This window comes from Lithobates pipiens, unplaced genomic scaffold (assembly GCF_037356315.1).
Source record: "Lithobates pipiens isolate NorthernLeopardFrog02 unplaced genomic scaffold, aLitPip1_a1.2 Scaffold_23, whole genome shotgun sequence".
Lineage (NCBI taxonomy): Eukaryota > Metazoa > Chordata > Amphibia > Anura > Ranidae > Lithobates > Lithobates pipiens.
This window is the reverse complement of record NW_027507785.1, coordinates 25,279,893-25,295,766: the sequence shown is the minus strand read 5'-3', so window position 1 is coordinate 25,295,766 and position 15,874 is coordinate 25,279,893. Positions and strand designations below refer to the sequence as shown.

The 15,874-nt window shown below is 46.7% G+C and overlaps 1 protein-coding gene across 1 annotated transcript in view; it reads left to right on the top strand.

Moving 5' to 3' along the window:
• The window catches only part of LOC143926917 (odorant receptor 131-2-like), a 28,575-nt gene extending 13,044 nt beyond the window's left edge, over positions 1-15,531 (top strand). The window contains exon 2 of the mRNA XM_077450951.1: positions 14,558-15,531. Within this exon, the coding sequence (XP_077307077.1) occupies positions 14,584-15,531 (948 nt within the window). The 5' untranslated portion in view covers positions 14,558-14,583. The remainder of the gene's footprint in view (positions 1-14,557) is intronic.
• The last annotated feature ends 343 nt before the right edge of the window (positions 15,532-15,874 follow it).

Here is a 15,874-nt window from a genome sequence, read left to right as displayed (position 1 = left end):
GGGTTAACTAGCCTAACAAGCTATCTATAAATCTGCTGTCACTGGCCCACTGATGGAGCACCCAAAAAATAAAAAACAAAGGTTAAGTAAAGGGAGTGGTAGTAGCAGTGGCCGACCCTTTCAAGAGACATGGAGCGAGATGTATGGCATTATAGAAAAAAATGGCAGATCATTTTGCGTTCTATGTACTGAAACGGTAGTAAGCAGAGCGTGGAATATAAATAGACATTTTGAAACTAATCATTCCCAGCTCTTGGAAAAACGTGAGGATGAAAGGAGGGAATACATTTCCAGGAAGCCACACCTTTATAAGAGCCAATCTAACTCCATCCTTAAATTTATAAAAGGCTCTACAAATTTAAACTCAGCAAGTTTGAGCATTGCTCACTCCATAGCTCAGCATGCAAAAGCGCTTAATGAGGGAGAATTTATTAAAGAAACTCTCCTAAGATGTGCGTCACTAGTGCGTCAAAAGTCACTAATAGGCCGGTTAGTTAAAGAATTCGCCCTCCCCCTCACTTATCTCAGTTCACGGCAGGGCTGTGGAGTCTGCTGCTTCCAGCTCCACGTCCTCATCAACATGCCGCTCCGGCCCGCCCCCGCTATGAATATTCATAATCTTCGCCCTCGCGTCACTAGGAATATTCATAGCAGAGGCGGGCTGGAGCGGCATGTTGATGAGGACGTGGAGCTGGAAGCAGCCGACTCCACAGCCCTGGTTCACGGCACCCCAAACAAGTTCAATAATATCAAGGGCAACATACGAAATCGACTGATGAACAAAGAAGTTACTAAGCAGGTATGGTAAATAATTTGTTTTTGGTTTATTAAATACAATTATATATTGCAATTATGCATTTTTGTAGTTTAAACTATAAATTGCGCAAAATTATGTTTTTTTTGTCGAAGTGACACACCACGCGAGTTATGCTCGATTTTTTGCCGATTTTTGACACACCACGCCAAAAAGGTTGCCCATCACTGGTATATAGGGTTCTGGTGCACTGCTGCTGACTGCTGTGCTGCTGATTGTTGAGTGCACTGCTGACCGATTCTGCATCTGTCTTTTGTCAGTGTAGGGACAGGACGCTGTGTGGAGCAGGGACAGTCAGTTTAATCACTAACTATTACTATTAGGTCCACAAAGGTCCTTTTAAGGACTGGTATAGGTGTACAGTATATATGGTTGTACACGTATAATATACTTTCTTTCAAATATAGAAAGCCTATTATACTTGACTGCTGACAGATTCTGCAGCTGTCTTTTATCAGTGTAGGGACTGAGGGACAGTCTGCAAATCACTAGCTACTAGGTCCACAAAGGTCCTTTTAAGGACTGGTATAGGTGTACTATTTGGTGTGCAGTATATAGGGGTGTAATACACGCATAAAATACTTGCACATATAGAAAGCATAGTATAGTGCATTTCCACTGTGCAGCATTGTGACTGCTGAGCGGTTCTGCAGCGATACTACAAAGAGTGACAAACTCAATTAAAAAAAAAGTATTATAACTGGTGTGATAGACCAGTGGCCCCCAAAAACGACAGATTGAAGCGGGGTGTTATATACCTTCTTCCACATACATACTGCACTTCTCTAGAGACTTTTGTCACAGGGTCATTTAAAAAATGACAGGCAGAGGAAGAGGCAGGCCCTTCCGCAGGCGTGGTAGAGGTAGGGCAGGAGCAACAGACTTGAGCCAAAATGGCAAATTGCAGAAGGTGCGTGCGATTACGTCAAAGGACGTGCCAGACTTGGTTGAGTTGCTCACTCAGCCTTACTCTTCTGCACCCTCCTCATCCTCTCGATCTGCACCCTCTTCACTCTCTGCTGTGTGCACCCCCAAAGACACTACTACCAACACCACCACCACCATATACCTTTGCTTGAGTCACAGGAATTATTTTCCGATCCATCACAAGACATTTCCGATGCGCAACCATTTGTGGCATTGGATCAGGAAGAGGAGATAGCAACAACCGCCACTCAGCAGTCTGACGACAGTACCCAGATCAGCCCAAGGAGGTTGGCCCCCGCTGTTGCTGCCTACTCCGAGATCTCTAATTATAGCGGGGGGGAAGGTAACGTTGATGATGACGTGTCTAGTGATGTCACGTGGGTGCCCACAAGAGAGGAAGAGGAGGGGAGTTCAGAGGGAGATATGGACCAGCAGATAGGGAGGAGAAGCAGGCGGAACTTACATTGCACAGGAGGGAGAAAGTAGACTGCTAATGTATCAGGAGCGAGGCATCAACCATGTATGGTCACATCTGGTGCTCCCAGGACGCCGGCACATGGCTCCACAGTGTGGGCTTTTTTAACGTGCCCGCTGCTGACAATAGTGTTGCCATCTGCAATCTTTGCAGTCAACGCATAAGTCGCGGTAAGCCCAACACTCACCTAGGGACGACCGCCTTAAGAAGGCACATGAGCTGCCATCACCGAGCCCAGTGGGAGCAACGGAACCCACAAAGCCACACTCCAGGCTCTCACCGCCCAGCCTCGTCTTCTACTTCTCCTTCTCCTCTCTCCTCACAATTGTCCTCCACTCCACCTTTCATCATGCCGTCCTCACGTTTTTCTGCAAAAAGGCAGGCTTCCGTGGGCTAAATGTTTGAGCATAAAATAATGATGACGCCGGATAACCCTCTTGCCCAACGGTTGACGGCTGGCTTGTTTGAACTGATAGCCCGCCAACTACTGCCATATAAACTGGTGGACTCGGAGGCCTTTCGAAAATTTGTGGCCATTGGAACACCACAATGGAAGGTCCCAGGAAGGAAGTATTTCTCACAGAAGGGCATCCCAGAGCTATATGGCCATGTTCAGTGGCAAGTGAATGTATCTCGGTGCCAAGATATATCCGACCACAGACACGTGGTCTAGCAAACACGGGCAGGGAAGGTATATACAGTAACTTTTACTGCCCACTGGGTGAACCTTCTGACGTCCGTCAAGCATGTAACCCGTGGCACCCGTGTAGGTTTGGTTTTACAGGCCTGCCTCTTCTTCTCCTCCTCCTACTCCATCCTCCTCCCTCTCCTCCTCGGCTGGCTCCTCCTTTTCTGCTGCTAGCGTCTCTTCCTCTGCACCGCCCAAGCTCCCCAGAACCTATTCGACATGCCAGGTGAGACGTTACCATGCTGTGCATGCTGTTGTGCCTGGAAGCCAAGAGCCACACTGGCCCTGCACTCCTTTCAGCTTTGCGTTCACAGGCAGATCAGTGGCTAACACCGCTCAATTTGACAGTTGGTAAAGTGGTGTGTGACAACGCTGCCAATCTGCTTAGCGCATTGAAACAGGGCAAAATTACACACGTGCCATGCATGGTACATGTCTTAAACTTGGTCGTGCAGCGATTCATTGTCCAATACCCTGGGGTCCAGGACATCTTGCGGCAGGCAAGGAAAATCTCGGCCCATTTCAGACGATCTTACACGCCCATGGCTCGCCTTGCTGACATTCAGCGGCGACACAATCTGGCGGTCAAACGTCTTATTTGCGATTGCTCGACGCGATGGAACTCAACCTTCTATATGCTTGATAGGCTGCTCCAGCAGAAACGTGCAGTTAACGACTACCTGTACGAACTCTGTGGCAGAACAGGTTCTGGGGAGCTTGGTTTTTTTTCACCGCGCCAGTGGCTGCTCATGCGCAGACTTCCATTTGATGAGATCACCAAACTGGTCAGTCGGAGCCATGGTGCCATCAGTGACATCGTACCTTATGCCTTCTTTATGGAGCGTGCATTGTGTCGTGTCATTGATCAAGCCGTGGAGGAGCAGGAGCAGGAAGATGAGGAAGTTGCAATGCTGGTTGAATATCCAGGAGCGGCTACTCTATCTGAGACAAGTCAACAACAGGAGTCTGAAGACGAGTCAGAGGAGGATGGTGGCGGGGAGGATGAGGAGGAGCAAGAAGAGCATGCTTTAAACCTTTCTGGGATCCCTGTTGTTGTGCGTGGATGGGGAGAGGAGAATGAGGAGGACGACATTATCCTGGATGATGAGCAGCAGCCAGGCCACCACACCGCTTCCAGTTTAGAGCAAATGGGGGCCTTCATGCTCCAGTGTTTTAACAGGGACCCCCGTATAAAAAGCATAAGGGTCAAGGACCAGTACTGGGTGGCAACGTACTTAGACCCCCGGTACAAACACAAAATGGGGAAATGTTACCACCGTCACAGAGGGCTGTCAGAATGGAGCACTTCCAGGCCTTGCTTTGAGAAATGCTGCATTCTGCTTTTGCGTGCGCTGGCAGAGGAGGAATTACCACTCCCAGAGAAAGAGTTGCGGGTACCAATCCAACAGCGTCTGCAAGAAGAGGGCGGATTGAAGATGTGTTGGTGACTTCTGATATGAGGTCATTCTTTCAGCTGACCCATCAACAGGTGTCATCCGGATCCAGCATCAGGGAACGCCTAGACCGACAGGTGTCCGACTACATCGGGTTAACGGCCGATGTGGATGCTCTGAGGAGTGATGAACCCCTGGACTACTGGGTGGGCAGGCTTGACCTCTGGCCAGAGCTTGCCCAATTTGCAATGGAACTGTTGGCTTGCCCCTCGTCCAGTGTCCTGTCCGAAAGGATGTTCAGCGCGCAGGGGGGATTGTGACAGATAAGCGCACTCGACAGTGTTGACTACTTCACATTTATAAAAATAAATGAGGCATGGATCTAGGAGGAATTCAACCCATGTGACCAGTAGTGTTAGGTTTTTCGGATGGTGAGTCTGACTTGGTGGAAGGAGACCTCTCTTATGACTCTGGTTCAAGTCTCTCTGAAGTGGGAACAGAGGGACAGGAGCACAGCGGGGTAGGAGCGTCTGGCCAGATGCAGCAGCAGGTGCTGGTGAAGGTGAAGATCTTCAGATGCAGGAGCTCTCTACAGCAGAAGGCAGCCGATGATGATTGGCAAACTGGCTGTGGTATCGAGACCGGGTAGTGCACGGGTCTGGAGAGGCAGAAGCAAGCCCGGAAGGATCACTGGGTGGGAGAGCAGCAGAAACAGCAGCAAGCAGGAGCCAGCAGAAGAATCAGGTAACAAGCAGGGGTTCGGCAACAGGTATCAGTCCAAGAAGGGTCAAACAAGCCGGGGTCAGAGCAGGAGAAGGCAGCAGAGTCAAACGGAAGCCGGGTCAGGTGTCAGGTAGGATACAGGCAGAATAACGGGTTGCTTCAGGTACTAGCTGCAGACGAACAGCACAGAACATCTGCAGCTGTACCTTTAAAAAGGGCCACTGGCGCCAATCGCGCTAGCGTGCACACGTGCGTGCGTGTGCCGCGCGCACATACGAACGGCATGCACCCGCGCGCGTTTGGAGACGCGTGTGCCCATGACGACCCGCGGCACGAACGCGCGTGCGCGAACGGAGTCCCGATCGCACAGAACGGACGGATTCCTGACAAGTAGACCATGTATATGCATAACTCTATACACAATTTATTTAATCAAGCACACAGACCTTTTTTCTACCTTTGGCTCACTTCCTTGTACAAAAAAAGCACCATGTACTATATGCCTGTACCCTCCTGTTTGAAGAGGTTGAGTGGTGTTATATTTTTGGGTCCCGCAGCGAGTTGCTGGTATCAGTCCTGCTGTCAGTGCTTTCTATCTCGGTGCTGGTGTCAATGCTCTCTCTCTATCCTGGTGCTGGTGTGGTGTAAGTGCTCTCTATCTCGGTGCTGGTGGGATCTCAGTGCTCTCTATCACCGTGCTGGTGTCAGTGCTCTCTATCACGGTGCTGGTGTCAGTGCTCTCTATCACGGTGCTGGTGTGGTGTCAGTGCTCTCTATCTTGCTGCTGGTGTCAGTGCTCTCTATCTCGGTGCTGGTGTCAGTGCTCTCTCTCTATCTCATTGCTGGTGTGGTGTCAGTGCTCTCTATCTCGGTGCTGGTGTGGTGTCAGTGCTCTCTATCACGGTACTGGTGTCAGTGTTCTCTATCACGGTGCTGATGTGGTATCAGTGCTCTCTATCTCGGTGCTGGTGTGGTCTCAGTGCTCTCTATCATGGTGCTGGTGTGGTGTCAGTGCTCTCTATCTCGCTGCTGGTGTCATTGCTCTCTCTCTATCTCGGTGCTGTTGTCAGTGCTCTCTATCTCGGTGCTGGTGTCAGTGCTCTCTCTCTATCTCGGTGCGGGTGTGGTGTCAGTGCTCTCTATCTGAGTGCTGGTGTGGTCTCAGTGCTCTCTATCACAGTGCTGGTGTCAGTGCTCTCTATCACGGTGCTGGTGTCAGTGCTCTCTCTCTATCCTGGTGCTGGTGTGGTGTCAGTGCTCTCTATCTCGGTGCTGGTGCTGGTGTCAGTGCTCTCTATCTCGGTGCTGGTGTCAGTGCTCTCTATCACGGTGCTGGTGTCAGTGCTCTCTATCACGGTGCTGGTGTGGTGTCAGTGCTCTCTATCTCGGTGCTGGTGTGGTCTCAGTGCTCTCTATCATGGTGCTGGTGTGGTGTCAGTGCCCTCTATCTCGGTGATGGTGTCAGTGCTCTCTATCTCAGTGCTGGTGTCAGTGCTCTCTATCACAGTGCTGGTGTCAATGCTCTCTATCTAAGTGCTGGTGTCAGTGCTCTCTATCACGGTGCTGGTGTCAGTGCTCAGTCTCTATCGCGGTGCTGGTTTCAGACAGCGAGGGAGATAGCAGCGGAGAAGCCAATAAGCAGGCAGTGCCAGCACCATGGCTGAGGATCAGCACTGGACTGGCACCTCCGGACCACCGCAGTGGAGCACAGGTTGGCACACTGGGACAGGACTGCACTGCCCTGACTGTGGCACCGATCATCTCCTGCACCCCCTTCATAGCCTGCCCTGACCTTGCCATGGCCTTCATGCGCTCCTAAATTGTCAAAATTTCACAGATAAAAAAAGAATGCTTGTCATTGTCGATCCCAGATTCACTTAATACTTTTGTTATGTCAGCGTCCATGTGGTGGGACTATGTGTGCACAGGTAGTAAGTATTTTGTGGCTGAAAATATGACCTGTAGGTTTTTAAGGTTCGCCTGCCATTAAAGTCAATGGGGTCCGCCGTGAACTTTTGCGGTTCGCAAATTTTTGGCCGCGTTCGCGGTTCGCGTTCACTGTTCGCGTTCGAAACATCCCGTCGGAAGTTTGTCCATCACTATATATTATCTCCTAACTTTTAACTTTTAAAAGCCTATGGGAAAGGAGCAAGATAAAAGAGTACAATGCTACTCAGACATTCTACCAGCAAAAAGATTATTGTAGATGTTATAGACACAAATACTCACACAAAAAGACACACACACAGGGGATCAGCCCTTGACAGAGAGAGTTATGTGTACACATACATATACATGTGCACACACACACACATAGGGAAACATACAGGGGAGTCCGTGCTAGAATACATATGCACTGATGTGCATATCTAATATATATATAAAATCTAGGGAATGAATCTAAAACATATATAGGTACAATTATATGCATGCAAAGAAAAGCATGCATACAAATGTCTGCAGGCCAGTAAATATACTGACCTTAATCATATGAGAATTATTAATTCCAATCAGACGGGAAGGGAAAAATTAGGAAAAAGAGGGTAAGATGTATCTATCTATTTATTATATGTTATATATGGCACGTACTTAGGCTGTTTCTATATGTGAAATTAAATGCAATTCAGACTATAATAAACCTGTGAAATAATATAAAAAATAAATCAATTAAAAAAAAGGGTGATACTCCTATATTAAAACTCATGATCAATATGTCTAAATATATACATCTGTACACCTATGCAAATTTTATAGGACTGAACTTATTTCCAAATCCTCATTTAGGCCTCCAGGTGCAAGGACCAACTATAGCCCCTTTCTAACAGTCTATCTTGCAGTTTACCTGCTTCCTCCTTAAACAGATTGTCATCAGAACAGTTTCAGCGAAGTCGCAGGTACTGTCCGAAAGGTATGAAATTTTTTTGTGAAGTGGGGTGAAAGCTGTCAGCATGGAGCACAGTGTTCCCGACCATACCTTTCCTGAACAGTGTGCTGTATAATTTACCTTCAGGAGTGGAAAAAACCCAAACATTGAGAAAAGTAATGCTGCTTTTGTCATGTATCATTGTGAATTTTAGATTTAAGTTGTTAATATTGATTAAATTAAAAAATTCCATCAACATAGCCTCTAAACCCTACCAGACGATGAAGGCATCGTCAATGTACCTAAGCCATGTTACAATATGGCTCAGGTCCTCAGCACTGAGAAGAGACCGCTCCCACTCCCCCAGGTACCGGTTTGCATAGGATGGGGCACAACATGTCCCCATCGCAACGCCCCTGCACCTGGAGGTAGTGGGAGTCGTCAAACAAAAAGGAATGTTCAAGAATTAACTCAAGACCAGTCAAAATGAATTCATTTAATGCCTTATCATTTCGAGAGCCCTGTTAAAGGACCCTAAGTATAACAGCCAAACCTTGTTCATTGGGGATAGAGCTATAAAGGGCTTCTATATCTAAGGCGACCAGAATGTAGTCATCTGTGAGGGTCAATTCATAATTTTTTTTTGTAGAAAATGGACTGTGTCTTTGATGAAGGAGGGCATAGCAAGGGCATATGGTTGTAGGAAAGCGTCTATTACTCTACTTAAATTTTCCCAAGATTCTGCCGTTCCCAGAAACTATTGGATGTCCTGTGGGGTCAGTAGAATTTTATGGATCTTTAGGAGGCTGTAGAACGTAGCCATCCTAGGGTGTTTAGTTCTGATAAGCTCCCAAAGATCCCTCAAAATTGTTCGTTTACCATAAGCTTGATCTACCAGCGCATAGAATTCTTTATTAGATTTGTCAATTCGCACAGTAGGGATACGTTTGTACCATGTAGGATTGTTCAAAATTCTCTGGCACATCAGTTTGTAGTGGGTGTTGTCCATTATGACAACATTCCCTCCCTTGTCAGTGTCAGGGCTGGCTTAGCCCTTCCTTCTCTGGGCTGGCAGCTCAGCTGTCGGCTAATTGCCAGCTCTCATCTCTTTCCACAGTTACCAGCTGTTCCTGATCATGCTCGTCTGACCTGCCTACTTAAAGCTGTCCAGCTCACTTCATCTCTGCCTTTGCCTTGGTCACATCACAAGAAACCATCTCCTGCGGTTCTGTTTAAAGACTGGCTTGCTGACATCCCTTCTGGCTCCTTATCCTACTTGCTGTTGCTCTACTTGGATCCGTGACTTCTGGCCTGGCTGATTATGTGATCTGGTTATTGAATTCTGGACTGGCTGGCTACTTGATCCGGTTACTGGACTCTGGCTATGCTTTGAATACGCTTACTCTATTTACCTTTTTATTTAATAAACAAGTGTGATTTAATTGTACTTCTGAATCGGTCTGATTCATGGTTTCTGACAGTCAGAAGCCTTTATTGTGATGGACTTATTTTTACTCAGGCTTGCCAAAGCCTGGTTTTCTTCAACAGTTAAATTGCTAGTACAGTTCTTCAATGGTAGTTTGCAAATATCCCTAATCATTTGTTTAAGAAAAGTCGATACGTTCACGTTGATATTAGGGGAAAGGATTTCGTAGAGGTTTTTTTAAAGAGGGTTATTGGATTTAAAGTGTATTTGTTTATATCCTCAAAAATGTTGTCAAGGTCAATTTGATCAATTAGATTAACCATATTATTTTCTTGGAAAAGAAGTGTAAGGTCCCGTAATGCCCTAAACTCCTTCATATTGTACTTAGACTGATCCGTGGTGTCAGCATCGGTTTAATTTTTGGCGTAGATGCATTTAAATAGCAGTTTACACACAAAAAGTTGTATCTCAGTGATAACCTCAAACATGTCGAAGTTCGCCTGTGGACAAAAGGTCAGGCCACGAGAGAGCACATTTGCTTCCAATTCATTAAGTTGATGTGATGATAAATTAATTATGCTTCGGGATCGGGCAGAATCCGAATCAGGTAAGAGTCCAAGCCTTTGCCTCCCTTGTGCGTTTGGGGGGAGTAGCTGTTGAGTTTAAAGATTTAGTGATTGCTGGTTTAAAACATCCTCTTAGTTGAGCAGTTTTGCCAACACTGCTAGATGTATCCGAAAGGGAGGAATCAGATTCCCCTATTCCAGTATTACAAGTTAGATCAGTCCATATCATAGACAGGAACTGATCGGTCTGTGGAACCTCACCAGCATGATCAGAGTCAATGTCTATGGTTCTTTTCTTGTTATTCTGTTCTAAAGGGCCTCTGTTGTTGCAACTCCTTTTTTATCTCCCTCGGCCCCTCTGGGATACCGAAGGTTCCCGATGATCCAAAGTGGAGGCGTTGTATTTGAACTGGTCAGCATTCAATTTTGAATCTCTCAATTGATGTGATTTACTTTGCTGCGAATTAGTGACATGCCATTTATAAGCTCGCCCCTCTGAAAAAACTGATTGGTCTCTCCAAAATTTAATCTCTTTCTTGTGTAAAATATTTTTTGTTGTAAATGGATAGATTTTCCATCAACTTAGTTTGTAATTTGGATAACAGCTTATGGTCTGTAGATGTCCATTCATATAGGGAGTATTACTTACTTGAGGACAGAGAGAATTACGGTCTATCCGTCATGGCCGCCGCATGGGATCTGGGTATGAGCCCCATGCAGTAGGCCTTTTATGCGTCACCTGTAATTAATTACAAAAATTATTTAATGTTTGGGGTTTCTAATTCATTTTCAAGCAAAAAAAAAACAGTTTTTGACATCAAATCTCAGAAAGGGGCTCGGTCCTTAAGTGGTTAATCTCTATGTTGGCAGCGACAACAGGGGGAACTTCACCTTCCTGCACATCACTCATTTGTTTCTCTTCACTATCACTCCACTTCCCGGTGCAAGACAACGTATCAGAAAAGAGTTCAGATAGACCGTCAGACGGAATGTCTGAATCTGAAATAGCAGAGCCCTCTTCGGCTGGGATGTAGTTGCGCTTGGCACGCTCTTTGACTGGCACAACCATATCATCCCCTTTGACAGCCACAGGCATCACCTCCCCTACAGGCACACTACTTTCGCTCCTTGCTGGCTTACCCGGTTCCGGTACCTTCCTCCTGGGTGGCTCGGACATCAAGGCGAGCAGTTGGGCCTGACCACAGCCTTAAGGAGTGATTGGTGCGCTAGGTTCAGGGGTAGTCACTGAGGCGGGGGTAGCAGCTTCGCGCACGACTCTGGTCATAGCAGGTGAACTCTGGATATCACTCCCAGCCAGGATAGCGATGTTCCTGTCCCAATAATCTTTCAGTATCCGCAGAGGTTGAGTTGGGGATACAACCTCAAACAAGGGCTCAGCGCAGCATCCACAGATGATCCAAGGCCTCAACTGCGTGGTCAGGCTGGAATATTTCCCACAGATCAGCCTCGTAGCCTCCAGCCGTATACAGAGCAAGCTTACCCTTCCATGTATACTGCACTCCGGTGTCAGTGAAGACAAGTTTAACCTCGCTCAGACCAAAACAAACACCCGGAGCATACTTTTTCCAATCCGCCATATCTCCCACAAACTGCGCCATCTTTCTCTCCAACCCACAATCAGATACATGTGGCAGCACTTCCTTATCCTCCTCCGCAGAGTGGGAACTCCTCCCCCTGCCAATGGATTGGTGCAAATGTTCTCTGGGAACTGTGGTGCCTGCCTTTTTCATGCCGTGGCACACCAAAACTGTAATGGAGTCCATTTTGGAGTCTATGTTAACCCTCACAGCGCTGGCGGGAAGTGTCAAAAGACCAGGCTGATTCTCTCCCATGAGCAATGAGACTTGTTGGTTCTTCCCCACATTGCTAATACACACGAGCCAGACGAAATCTCAATGAAGCTGAAGCCGGTTGCTATGAGTGACTGCTGCAAGGATAATGCCTTAGCCCCACTGTGGGCGCCAAATGTAGCAAGGTCCCTGGCCTCCTTTGATCTAATGAGAACCTCCAGGGCCAGAGATAGCGGACGACCTTCTGTATATGGTGGGTTGTGAGGCATAGTGGGTGCAAAGTTGTTAGATTCATTGGGCGCCAGACACTTCTTGAATGCAAAAGAGCTTTTATTCCTTTTAACAAAACATTGGGAGAGAGGGTTAGGTCCAGGACACCCGTCGATAGGTGCAAGATTAATTGGCAGACTCCGAGAATTCAACAGAAGCACAGCCATGCAGGGAAAGGCATCCAGCAAGACACCAGTTCTGCATGTGTAGGAATGCTGTCTCCTATGGCAACAGTCTTTAACAGTTCCTAACTCAAGTTGTAACAGTTCCTTTACTTTCACTACAATCACTTCTTGTAGTTCTTCAGATCACTTAGCTCCTAGTCTCTCTCACTAGACTAGATGATTCTCAGTCACAGAATCCCTTGAGCATCTCCAATCTTCATGGTAGTATCTTCCTCGAGCGTCACCCCGACCTCTCTGCTGGGTACCTAGCTTGGCACTCAAGATACTTCTCAAGCTTCACCCCACTGATTTGCTCGGTCCCTGGCTTGACACACAAGGCTGCTCTGCAAGCATCACGTCTGCTGGCTGGGTCCCTGGCTTGATACCCACTGAAGTTTCCCGATACTTCATTGCCCCTGGTTGGTGAAAATGTTGCTCTGGTACTTGCTTGGTCCCTTAGTGGCGACAGCTTCCCCTCTACCTCCGACAATGACAGGTTCTCCGGTCGGCAGAAAACTTCTGTTTGAACTGCAAGCCAAATATATAGGCTCTCCCAGCAGGCCAAAGGATCCAAGAAAACCCCTGCCCATTGGCTGGGATACCTCATATACCCATAATCTGACCTTGTATTGCCCTTCTCATATCTAACGCCACCAGGTACCCAGCCACCAAAAAAGAGAAGTGCAGCAATCATAGACTGTAGACAGACAGTAAATTTAGGAGCAACACTGCCTAAACACCAGGGTGATGCATCTATATCATAACTGTAGGATCCCTCTAGAAGACAGAAATCACTGGAGCAGATACCACTAATCCAGTGTTCTCCACTTGCTTCTGGATCAATTTCCGAGTGGCTGCTCTCTGAATACAGGAGCTTTACTGTCGCAGTTGACACGCATTACTGCCCCCGAACACAACTCATTTAGTGGGGTTGTGCCACAACCAAACATGCGTTTGCTGTGCAGTGGTGCAGCATTTTCAGGGTTAAAGCGGTTGTATACCCTTTGTGATTTTTACCTACAGGGAGGACTATAATAAAGCTTACCTGTAGGTAAAATGAATATCTCCTAAACCTGCACTGTTTAGGAGATATTTATCCTGCATGTAGCTGCTGATGTCAGCGGTGCATGCACTCTGAAGGTCCGGTGTATCCTGCCGGAACTTCAGAGCTTATTGCTGGAACCGAGGGCTCCTGCGTGGGGGTGACGTCATCGCAGCTCCGGCCACTCACAGTGCCAGAGCGTGCAAACTTGGAAGTAATGCCAGGGGAACATGGCAGTCCCCTCAGCGGTGACTGGGCGCCGCTGCAGGGGCTTCGTTCTAAGGTAAGTATTTCATAATGAGCTAGTATGCAGTGCATACTAACTCAATATGCCCTTTGTCTTACAGGTTTTTTTTTCACAGGGTTTACAACTACTTTAAAACAGGCGATGAGGAGGTGACAGGTCGCCTCCTCACTGAATGTCAAATGACTCTGAAAAGCACAGTCCAGTGAGGCCCGGAACGGAAAAGAGAGAAAAGAAAAAGTAGTGCAGGGCCGGGCATGACCGTGTGTTTAGGGGAGACAATCCATGGGTTAATATGAAGAGATAAGAGGGGAGGGGACAGTGAGTAAAGTCCAAGGGGGAGTGGTAATATATAAGGAGGAGGTGGGACTGGGCTGGGGAACAGAAAGTTGTGGAGAAAGAAAGGAGGAGGCAGTTTTTCCCACCCACCCTCCCTATATGTTGTCTCTGTTTGTTGGTTTATGTGTTTTCTTTCTTTCAGGAGCATGGCAGATGGTCGTCATGGCAGCTGTGGATTGGCGGTGTTTTGTTGGTCTTTGACGGTGGCAGTAAACATATGTGATGGAAAAGGGTGGGGGGCTCATCGGTAGTATGTGCCCCTCCGGTGTATTCCAGCGAAAGGTTAGCTGGAATACTGTAATGGTTGCACTGCGGGAAGGGGGTTGTCTCCGAGCTGATTATCCGCTGGAGGCCTATCGTGTGGAAAAAGATCCCGCAGTGTATTGGTGGAATATGTGTTGGAGTTCGGGGGTGCCGTCAAAGACCAACAGACTGGAGTTGAACAATTTTTTACGGAGGTGATATTTTGGTATATATTTGATATTGGAGTTATTTATATGGTGTGAATAATAAATAGGCTGCTATGGCCATTTATACTCCAAAATTAAGGTGTGGTCTCATCATTTTAGAAGGGTAAAAATGGGAATGTTGGAGTACAAGTGGTATAGCAGTATGAGGCAGGTTGGGTACCTCTGAACTACACTGGTCATGCTGCATGTATAATTGTTACCTAAGTAAAAAAAATGTATATTGGTATATTTGCATGTGGGCCGATAAGAATATTTTACATTAAGCATTCACTAGAAGAAGACATCGGTAGTTGTGTCCTTTATTTGTTCTTCTAATAATAAATCTTTTCTTTTTGCCACAGTTTGAATCTGCCGGCATCTTTTAGGCATGGTGATTTCCAACGGTATTCCACCCAATATTACCAAAGTGTCCGCTTGGGATGGCATAAACATAGAGGTCCTAAGAACGACGATAACAAGTATAATGTTTATCTGCTTCTTCTTCTTCCTGCTCTTAATGGCAGCCATGTTAACCATCTTCTTCACCAATTCAGTTGCCCGAGAAACAACTCGCTACATCCTTTTTATCCATATGCTAATTAATGATGCGGCCTACCTATGCTTCGCCCTTCTTCTTTTTGTCTTTTATTCCTATCAAGTTACTTTCCCTGTCCCCATCTGTTACATTATCGTCACTCTATCCTCAACCACCATGAAGGTCACGCCTTACACTCTGGCAGTGATGTCCTTGGAAAGATATGTTGCCATATGTTTCCCTCTAAGATACGGAGAGTTTTGCACCATTCCAAGAACGTTCCTTGCCATTGCTTTGATATGGACGATATGTCTGATTCCTAATGTTGTTGATTTTATTATTTTGTGCTCCTCTGTTAACAAAAGCTTTTTTTTACCTCATGTGATATGCTCCCGGGCAACTTTTACCATCCTCCCCATGCAGGAAGTAATAAAGATTTTTATCTACATCTTGACGTTTTCCTTTGCGGGGCTGGCAATCCTCTTCTCTTACATCAGAGTCACCCTGACTGCGATGAGGATCTTCTCAAAAAAGGAATCAGCCTCCAAGGCTGCGAAAACCATGATTCTTCATGCTGTTCAGCTTATGTTGTGCATGTCAGCCTTTAACTACAGCACTGTAGAATTATTTACCAAGGAAAATTTAGTTCTTTTACCCACTATTAATTTCTGTTTTTTCATGTGCCTTCCAAGATTCCTCAGTGTATTTATCTACGGTGCACGGGATGAATTGTTCTTTGGCTATATAAAGAGATGTTTCGTCTGCAGTGCTTCCAAACTTGTCCCAAGCTCAGCAACATGAATGATAGTAGACCGACCTGCATGTCTTGGGTTCTGAGATACAGATGAAATGCCTATTGTTCCAAAATAAATATCAAGGCCAGATTTATACTTTCTGTCCAACTAAACCAACAGTCTTGTGCCGCTCCTCCTAATCTTCAATCTAACATTAGCGTTGCATTCATTTTAGACTCCATAGCCCCAGAGCCATACGAAGACTGGTAGTTGAGAAAGCTGAAAGAGAGAGGTCACCATGGCAGTTAGGGATGAGCCGAACACCCCCCGGTTTGGTTCGTACCAGAACCTGCGAACGGACCGAAAGTTCGCACGAACGTTAGAACCCTATTAATTACAATGGACGCGAA